The sequence below is a fragment of the Camelina sativa genome, chromosome 11, assembly GCF_000633955.1.
Source record: "Camelina sativa cultivar DH55 chromosome 11, Cs, whole genome shotgun sequence".
In the NCBI taxonomy this organism is placed as follows: Eukaryota; Viridiplantae; Streptophyta; class Magnoliopsida; order Brassicales; family Brassicaceae; genus Camelina; species Camelina sativa.
In genome coordinates this window covers 188,790-197,672 of record NC_025695.1, presented here as the reverse complement: position 1 = coordinate 197,672, position 8,883 = coordinate 188,790, and the positions used below count along the sequence as shown (strand labels likewise).

Below are 8,883 nucleotides of genomic sequence, written 5' to 3'. Positions count from 1 at the left end.
TATTTGATCAATGTGCTTTTCCAGTTTTTGTTGTGATGCTGTCGATGGATGGTGCGCTCGTAAATTCAACCAAGGTGCTCTTATCATTGTCCCCATCTCATTCTTTAGCTTCCACCCACTCATTATTGTTTTCTTGTACAATCTTGACATTTATCTACAATTTGGAGATCCATGTTTCTACTGTTGAGTTTCAGCGTGCTATTATCTTGTCATTGATCTATATAGTTACAGTAGATACTTGACACACAACTCTTTTCTTCTTCCCCTTTCAGTCTATACATTTGGAGCTGTGTTGGACATGGTTACAGATAGGTGAATCTTCCACTACATTACATACACCTGAGATTCAACTTGCTTATTCTTTTCAAGTTTATATAGAAACATCTTTGTCATAATTTGGGGTCTGTGCGTGGTTACAGAGTCAGCACAGCCTGTCTTCTCGTGATTCTCTCCCAAATATACAGGTGTGAATACTGTTTACATCTTTTTGCTGACATAGCCGTTTGTCATAACGTTTTATGTTTAACACAGTATTGGACTATAAACAGGCCTAGCTTGGTTTTCCTGTCATTGCTGGCTTTAGATATCGCTAGTCACTGGCTGCAAATGTATAGGTACTCTTCATTCCAATCAACTCTTCTGAGATGTATTGTTCTTGGACATAGCAAAGCAGGAACTTAATACTTTGATTCACAGTACATTTCTATCAGGGAAGACCAGCCATAAGGATGTGAAAGATAGCACAAGCTGGCTCTTTAGACTCTACTACGGAAACCGCATGTTCATGGGTTATTGCTGTGTTTCCTGCGAGGTAATTGGATGTTTTGATATTTGAAGTGTTTGGATGCATTAGCTTTTGGGAGATATTGTAAACACTTGAGGTTTCTCAAATGACTACAGGTTCTCTATATAATTCTTCTTCTCATAGCAAAGAACCAAACGGAAAACCTGATGACCGTGAGCTTCTCTTCTATTATCTTCCCCTTTGATCTCTTTAAGCTTATCTTCTGCTCTAATCTTGTGTGTTTTCAATCTTCTCACTCAGGTGGTAGTTGAATCATTGACGCAGATTTCACCACTCTCTATACTCTTGGCTTTGAGCATATTTGGTTGGTTGATCAAGCAGATCATCAATGTGATTCAGGTAAGTCCCATCCAGAATTATCTAATCCCTCAAATAGCGTAGGCATCCTCTGGTTCTTATCGGCTTTTTTGGTTTTTCTGTGGTTGCGTGTGTCAGATGAAAACGGCTGCAGATGTTTGTGTTCTGTATGACATAGAGAAACAGCATAAGGCCTAACGTTACGTTTTTGTTGTGCTCTTTGAATCTGGTGTGTTAAACTCTTTTGTTTATTGTTGTGTACATACGAAGCTATCTTGTTTAGTGGTGGATGTAGATAAAAACTCTAGTCTTTGTTTTCTATGAGATGAAAGAGATATTTGATTGCAACCTTGTTTGTTCTCAGAATTTTATTCCTTGTCAACAACACTCTCTCTACATTAAAGCTCTCCGTGTTTATTTTTCTACTCGAGTCAAGTAGTTATTAAGAATTACACGAATGGTCCAAAACTCTCTAAATAGTCACACTGATAGAAAATAATAAGGGGAAGCCTTGAAGATGGAGAAGGACCTTGCCTTGTTAGCTTCTTGTTCACTACTGAACCTTGACTTGTGGCTTTTTATTAATCCTTTCTTTCTATACAGAGTTTCTATATAATAACTAGAAGTGAAACATATGTGAACACTGGTCTGTAGCTCTTTATCTATAGTTGTTGAATAACAAGCTTTTCAATCCTCTGCTTGCTCACGGGAGACAAGGCTTCTGCTTGCTCACGGGAGACAAGGCTTCCGCAATCGAAATGAGACTTTTTCAGCAGCAACCGAGAAAGGAAAGACGACAAGAACCTGTCTCTGAACAGGTTCATCCACTTCCCTCTGCTCTGCTGTATGAGACCTACTGTATATGCCGTTGTTATAAGATCAATGCTTCTCCATTTCCTTTCTCCTGCATACTTCTTCAAACCTTGTTCAATCCGCTTATGACTCTCTTCTTCATCTTCTGTTTCACTTTTCAGATTCTTAGCTCTTATAGCTTCACCGAGACAACGAGCCAGGATAACTCCATCCTCCATGGCTGAGCAACCGCCTTGTCCGATATCAGGAGTCATTGGGTGAAGCGCATCCCCTGCTACGCATACGTTATCTTTTGTGATGTTTGACCATAGGAGTTCCCATGGAGGTCGGTACTTCAGTCGTGACATCACCATGCTATCAAGATCGGTGGTCTCCACGACACTCTTAATGTTTTCAGGTAAGTCTTTGATCTTGTTAAGCACAAACTCTTTCAGAATTTCCGGATCTGTCTCCTCGTCTAACAAGCGCAAGGAGAAGAGTCAATTACAGTAGAGGATATGGAACAAGAACTTGTAGATTAAAAGTTAATGTTCCGTCTACCTATATCAGTGGAGCTGTGGGTTAGGAACCAGTAGACAGTGTTGTGGTCACAGGGGATAAAACCTGTACGAACACCGTTTCCATAAAACTGGAAGAACCTTTTCCCAAATCCGTGGCCTGCCGGGAAATGGGTAAGCCCTCGGATCGCTAACCGGGAAGTTGTAGCCGGATTTTTGAAGCCTAGCCACTTACCAACCACTGAGTACAGACCATCGCACCCTATCAAAACCTGAAAGTCGTTTAGAAACATAAGAATTCCGTAGCGTGACCAGGTCTGAGATGGTCTATACACTACAGAGGACAAGAAGTTANCCATGCTATCAAGATCGGTGGTCTCCACGACACTCTTAATGTTTTCAGGCAAGTCCTTGATCTTGTTCAGCACAAACTTTTTCAGAATTTCCGGATTTGTCTCCTCGTCTAACAAGCGCAAGGAGAAGAGTCAATCACAGTAGAGGATATGGAACAAGAACTTGTAGATTAAAAGTTAATGTTCCGTCTACCTATATCAGTGGAGCTGTGGGTTAGGAACCAGTAGACAGTGTTGTGGTCACAGGGGATAAAACCTGTACGAACACCGTTTCCATAAAACTGGAAGAACCTTTTCCCAAATCCGTGGCCTGCCGGGAAATGGGTTAGCCCTCGGATCGCTAACCGGGAAGTTGTAGCCGGATTTTTGAAGCCTAGCCACTTACCAACCACTGAGTACAGACCATCGCACCCTATCAAAACCTGAAAGTCGTTTAGAAACATAAGAATTCCGTAGCGTGACCAGGTCTGAGATGGTCTATACACTACAGAGGACAAGAAGTTACAACCTTGGTTTTGAGGATGGTCCCGTCAGAGAGATGAACCATCTTGTAGTGTCCAGACAATTCGATATGAACAACCTTAGACGAAAACCTTATGGTCTCCTCAGGCAACTCACCTGCTAGAGCCTCTAACAAGAGCTTCCTCTGTACGCATCGAGACTCATATTCTCTGACAAAACCATTCAACAAGATAATTGAAGTTTTCTGATTTACTTATTGTGTAGCATCACGCGTTTTGTGCAAGGGAAGAAGAAACATACTCGGATTCTGGAAACAGCATCTCTTTAGAAGGATTTGCCGCAGAAATGGATCCAACCACCCATCTGCATCAAGATAAATAAATGAGTTCCCTAGTTGATATGAATATACTAATAAATGAGAGTGTTAGTTTGATCTTTGATGATACCCTTGAAGGCGATCATGGAGACTGCGAAGATGCTGAGAAACGCCGAGAGCTTCCATGGCCTTCCAAGCATTGAACCAAGTCGTAAATGCGAATCCTGTCGCTCTCAGTATCTCCGAAGATTCCAGCACCATGCTTCTGATCCCAAGCCTGTGACAGTGACACACACCACTTTTGTTAAGTTACTCTACTTAATCAATAACAACTCAAAAGACACACACACCTATGGAGCCCAACTGCCGTGGAAAGGCCAGAGATTCCGGCGCCGACGATGACGATATCTAGGGTACCGTGTTCTTCCATGGTGCGTTGATGATCTCAGAAACAAGAAACAAAGCTCTCTGTACTTTTTTCTTCCTCTCTTATATATGGTAAGAAAAGAGAGACAGTATGCGGTGGGAGATGACAAGTCAAACAAGGCTACCCCGTTCTAGGCAGGCGGCTACAGTCCCACTATAACATTACAGTATGAAATATCCCCTATATAATAAAATATGGAATCGAATCTCTTTTAGTATTTTGTTATGGAGTTATTACATATTAATATTACATACATCGTCACACCGTGGCCCCTGGCAGAATAGAACAGAGAATACACACACTGCTTATTTGAAGCAAGCAAAATAAAGATTCAACGAAACATATAAGGAGGGTCAAAGGCGAAGCCGACGAGCAGCCTCGTGTTTTTGTAAGCTCTGCCTGCTCGATCGTGAAGCCTGACTGCTCTAACCCCGGACTTCAGTTCCGGCAGAGGAAGACATGTCTGTCCCGCGAAATCATTCTGTGTGTCATTGTCGTAGTCTTGCACTTTGAACCACAAAAGCGCCAGTTCTGGAACAGAGAGCTGAAACAGGAACTCGTCGTTGCTCCATATAGGAAACCACTGATCGACAGCTGTTTCCGTTCTGTAAGAGACCGTGTCTCTGGGTACTCCTTCTATTCCAATCTGATATGTGACACACACACACACACAATTACTCTTAATAGATCAGGATCAACGGAGTTGTAGTTTTAAAAGTGGTTTCTTCTTGTTGGTTGTTTATTTACCTTTACGAAGAAATCTGGAGGAGAGTATTTATCAAAGTGTGTCTGAGGGAAATCCAAATCCCATCCTTCGCCTGTGTAAAGCTTCACCTTGAGAGTGGTCTTAATGGGAAACCTTTTGCAAGGGTCGAAGAGTGTGTGCTCTAGCAAGATGCGAGGCTTTTTCACGTACCCACATCCACCATTCGCCCTGAACATTCCTTGCATTATCCATAGTTGCTTCCCATGTCCCTTTCCAACATATATATTTTATTTATTACAAGTAAGTATATCTCAAACGGTGTATATAATCATTAATATGTACAACATGATCATGAGCCACTTCCAGTACTTACTTGCATGTTAAAAGCAACCAGTTGAGTACCGTGTGTCCACCCAACTAGAGGATCGAAGTTTGACGAGTCCAGTCTTGTACCCTTTGGATATATCCTCACCAGATTCCTCTGTGTAAACCTGTTTTGTTTCTAACTTTGATCAAAGGTTAAAACAACATCTTGAATTTTGACTCATCTCATCTCGCTGTATATTATTTACCTGACAACATCCGTTCCTCTGGTTCTAACCATTGTCTCTAGCCACTGCTCGTCCATGCTAATCCGTAGAGGCTTCTCTGGATCATCACTCAAGCAATCCTTCGAAGGATTTTTGCAGTTGGCAGCGTGAATTGCGATCAAGTCTCTATATCCCACAGCTTCACTCTCCAATTCTTCAAGAATCTTGTTTTCTCCTCTCCATGCCATGTTATTACTCTGTTACAAGAGACGAAATTTATGAATGTTTGCAAAATCATTCCCATTTGGCGGTTAAAATCACTTCTTCTCACACTCGCTGGTCTGCTCCAAGAAGTCTCTTTAACCATTGGAGTAGGCTGTACGGTTTGTCTCTCAAGATACTCCTTTGGAGGCTTCGTAGAGATCAGAATCTTCTTCCTAAGCTCTTCTGGTGATGGAAAATGCTTACGACTCTCTGAGCCACAACGAAACAGCATCTCTCTGAATGTTTTAGTTAACATCTACAAACATTATATTATCAGTTAAAGTCTGTCATTTGTGAACAACTCTTTTTCAAATTAGGAAAGAGTATATAGACTCTGTTCTGCTGCAGAACCATCTCACCTTAGCAACTTGCCCTTGTAGCTTGGGTGGTAAATGATCTTCCAGAGTGATCATGACTGGATAGTCAGACACGTGAAACGCGTTATCCTTTATGGCGCTCAGACATTTCTGCAAATCTTCATGCGATGTCAGTGTCCTGAAGTGATGAGAGAACCCAAATTAAAAGATATGAGAGAAAACGGGGAGCCCTGTTGATTAGGAGAGTCGTTAGAGGCAGGGGACCAACCCGCCATGACGAACTTCAGCAGCGTTCCCTGAAGGATTAGGCCATAAGTCGAGCTCGATCACCTTTACGCCTTTTCTAAGAGCCTGCACGATCGGTTCGACGCTGCTTCTGCTGTTCACTTGGTTCCCAGTCAAGTAAGAGGTGTGTCCCGTGTACACAAAGTAATGCGCTAACGGGGCCTTCATGTCATGATGCACCTTAATTAACCCAATCAACAACATTTATATATACATGTAATACTACCCGGCCAGTTATGTTAGTGATAATTGAGTTACGTCATCATATAGAAAATGTAATTATGTATGATAAGAGAAAAATGTGATTAAGGGGCATGATGTGTTGAAACGACGCATATATCAAAAGGTACAAGTGCAGAGTCACGAGTCGAAACCTTTGTCATGTTTCGTTATATTGTTTCAAGTCTATAAATAGACGTTATGATCGTATTGTAAACCGTAACAAGTTTCATATAAATAAAAGTTTCAGTTTACGATCTTGTCTTCTTAAGAGAGAAGAGACATTGTCTCTTGCTCTGTTTTGCTCTGTTTCTTTTCTTCTTCCTCTCAATATTCTAACAAGTTACACAAACATTTTTTATTGAAGGAGAAAAAAAATCCCTAAAAAGAGTTGAAAACTTTATACCAGGCCAGGCAGGGGAAGAGGAGAGTTGGGATCGCTGAAGAGGTAGCGATAAAAAGCGTTGAGATCAAAAAGTCCGTGGTGATGAAAAACGTTGTGGTGTTTGACGCTGTGGAAGATATCCTGCACGTAGTCCAACCCTGCCTGCCGTTCTCCTTGGACTTCACTCACAAATCTTAGAAGCTCTTTGGAAGACATCTTGCCGTTTCTTGAGTAAGCTTCGAAGAGTCTCTTGATGCTTACTGGTGGCTGCCTCGTTTTCTCCTTGAAGCTTCTGCTAGAGCAGAAGCATACTTTGAAACTCTCTGACATTTGTTATTATTTTTGTTAATTCTTAGAAACGTACACAAACACATAGTTATATGATATATATGCTGTAAAAAATGATCAAGAATATATGCTCGTGTTCTCATCTCAAGGAACGTGTCTCGCCCTTCCAGTTAATTAATTCTTATTTTAAAAGTAAATTTGTTTATGCATGGCTATAAAAACCTTATAAATTAGATTTACAGATATTTTATGCATGCATGGGTCCGATATATGAAAACATAAAGGATCAATTGACATATATTGTCACGTCTTTTCTATCGGGGATATATACGAGCTTTTTGAGGTGCAAATTAAAGAGAGCACTAATAGCATTAGCAGAGCATCAAATGATTCAAATCTTCTTTTTTTTTGAAAAATTTACAATTCACCATTTCATGGCGGTCCAGCCATTAATATTCTTAAGAGTTAAGTCGGTAGGCCAGACTTTGAATTAGGATTTAGGAATACTGTTTATTGTTTTTGATAAGTGGAATTAACACTGGTTTCTTGCATGTTCAAAACCGTATGATACGATATGTGATTGGTTCTTACATTTACGTGTTTGTAGGCGTTTTTGCTAAAGTGGGGAGATGGTGTACTCTCTCTTTGTATTTGTAGTATATATATATGAATGCTATCTAAATAGCTACTATGTAGATTCTTTTGTGAATTAATCCTATGATCAGTTTCATTATATATGTAAGTGAAGGTATTGTTGGGATATGATTGGATAATGAAGATGGTCCTGAAGTGAGAGGTTGAGAGTGGTTGGATTTTTGTGTGATTGATGGAAGCTATGTTCTGTAAGTAGGGACGACCTCTCTACAGTCCACACCACCCGAGCTATTATTTTTTCATTTGTATCTTTATAAATCAATTCACACATACATAATCTAATATACTGACACTGGGTCAGTTATCATGGAGCGTGGAGAGTATCAGCTAGGTTTCACAATCGCATGGCTGAAATTAGGTTTTGGAATAGTGTATCTATTTGTTGAGAACAAAATAACATATAAAAAAGGTTTAAAATTGCATACATCAAGTTGGACCCGGAAAGTTAGATTATCTTGACCATTGACAATAATTACCCAGCTGGACTTATTCATGTTTTAGAAACAATCTACTACTGTAGTATTAATTTTCTGACTACTTAATTAAAGTTAACTGATAGTTTTGTTTTCATTTTTGGAGCTGAAAACTCCAATAGTTGCTTCTTCTATTATTGGTACTACAAAAGTATAAATAACAAAAGAGTCGATGGAGGAGAAAGGGCCAAATTTAGTGGTACAATACATTAATATAAAATTAAATAATGTTAGGTAAAGTGACATATCTCACTTTATCCCAATCACTTTCGGGTCCCAAATTTTTTTTTTTTTTTGGGAAAACGTCCTAGTTCCACATGAAAATTATCACATCTTACTAGATAAAGCCAGAACTTTCACCTCGTCTTAAATATCTCTGCACAAATGTCTCTCATCCTATATCTCTCCAAATCCAAAATTTTATTTCTAAATCTCCTTGAATCCATAATTCTCATCAATTTCTCCATAAATACAGGTTTAATTGGTTAATTATTGGTTTATTGGTTGTCTAACCAACTAACAAAAGTTGTAAACCGATTTCAACCTGATTTCGACCCGTTTATATAATTAAATCACCAATTCTTTTTTATTTTTTAAATCTCTTTTCCCCATCTCAACGAACACTATATCATATTTTCATTAACGTTTAACCAGATCATCCACATCAAATAACCCAGAGAGAAGAAGAAATAGAAAAATCCATTTAAACAAATATGACCAGATCTCAAAAATGTCAAAGCTCAATACAAACAAAGATAAAGCAACTGTGAACTTCTAAAAACCCAAAAAAAA

The 8,883-nt window shown here is 39.5% G+C and overlaps 3 protein-coding genes across 4 annotated transcripts in view; 1 reads left to right on the top strand and 2 right to left on the bottom strand.

Annotated features, from left to right (window-relative positions):
• Nucleotides 1–1,505, top strand: part of LOC104720768 (probable CDP-diacylglycerol--inositol 3-phosphatidyltransferase 2) — a 2,524-nt gene extending 1,019 nt beyond the window's left edge. The window contains exons 4-11 of the mRNA XM_010438646.2: nt 25–74; nt 273–312; nt 420–464; nt 549–614; nt 697–811; nt 901–957; nt 1,046–1,144; nt 1,241–1,505. Of these exons, the coding sequence (XP_010436948.1) occupies nt 25–74; nt 273–312; nt 420–464; nt 549–614; nt 697–811; nt 901–957; nt 1,046–1,144; nt 1,241–1,300 (532 nt within the window). The 3' untranslated portion in view covers nt 1,301–1,505. The remainder of the gene's footprint in view (nt 1–24; nt 75–272; nt 313–419; nt 465–548; nt 615–696; nt 812–900; nt 958–1,045; nt 1,145–1,240) is intronic.
• Nucleotides 1,497–4,097, bottom strand: LOC104720769 (FAD-dependent urate hydroxylase-like). The gene is made up of 6 exons (XM_010438647.2): nt 3,894–4,097; nt 3,674–3,820; nt 3,528–3,590; nt 3,274–3,436; nt 2,959–3,187; nt 1,497–2,372 (listed from the first exon to the last, which is right to left on the bottom strand). Exons 1-6 carry the CDS (start codon nt 3,971–3,973, stop codon nt 1,765–1,767), a joined length of 1,290 nt encoding a protein of 429 aa, XP_010436949.1. The 5' UTR covers nt 3,974–4,097; the 3' UTR covers nt 1,497–1,764.
• LOC104720770 (phosphoinositide phospholipase C 3-like) lies at nt 4,159–7,129 on the bottom strand. Of its 2 annotated transcripts, none has more exons than XM_010438649.2 (8): nt 6,698–7,129; nt 6,056–6,234; nt 5,830–5,965; nt 5,538–5,726; nt 5,249–5,463; nt 5,050–5,167; nt 4,718–4,945; nt 4,159–4,616 (listed from the first exon to the last, which is right to left on the bottom strand). In XM_010438649.2, the coding sequence occupies exons 1-8, from the start codon at nt 7,004–7,006 to the stop codon at nt 4,302–4,304; spliced, it is 1,689 nt and encodes a 562-aa protein (XP_010436951.1). In that variant the 5' UTR covers nt 7,007–7,129; the 3' UTR covers nt 4,159–4,301. The 2 variants fall into 2 exon arrangements, with proteins under 2 accessions (XP_010436951.1, XP_010436950.1); XM_010438648.2 differs by having other exon boundaries at nt 6,056–6,252; nt 6,698–7,128.

Excerpts from the sequence above, each read along its gene's own strand:
- LOC104720770 (XM_010438648.2), bottom strand. The coding sequence starts at position 7,006 with ATGTCAGAGAGTTTCAAAGTATGCTTCTGCTCTAGCAGAAGCTTCAAG. Across the intron at positions 5,727-5,829 it reads TACAAGGGCAAGTTGCTAAG|ATGTTAACTAAAACATTCAG; the intron begins GTGAGATGGTTC and ends TAATGTTTGTAG. Across the intron at positions 5,168-5,248 it reads AGAGGAACGGATGTTGTCAG|GTTTACACAGAGGAATCTGG; the intron begins GTAAATAATATA and ends GAAACAAAACAG.
- LOC104720769 (XM_010438647.2), bottom strand. The coding sequence starts at position 3,973 with ATGGAAGAACACGGTACCCTAGATATCGTCATCGTCGGCGCCGGAATC. Across the intron at positions 3,821-3,893 it reads ACGGCAGTTGGGCTCCATAG|GCTTGGGATCAGAAGCATGG; the intron begins GTGTGTGTGTCT and ends TCACTGTCACAG. Across the intron at positions 3,437-3,527 it reads ATGCTGTTTCCAGAATCCGA|AGAATATGAGTCTCGATGCG; the intron begins GTATGTTTCTTC and ends TGGTTTTGTCAG.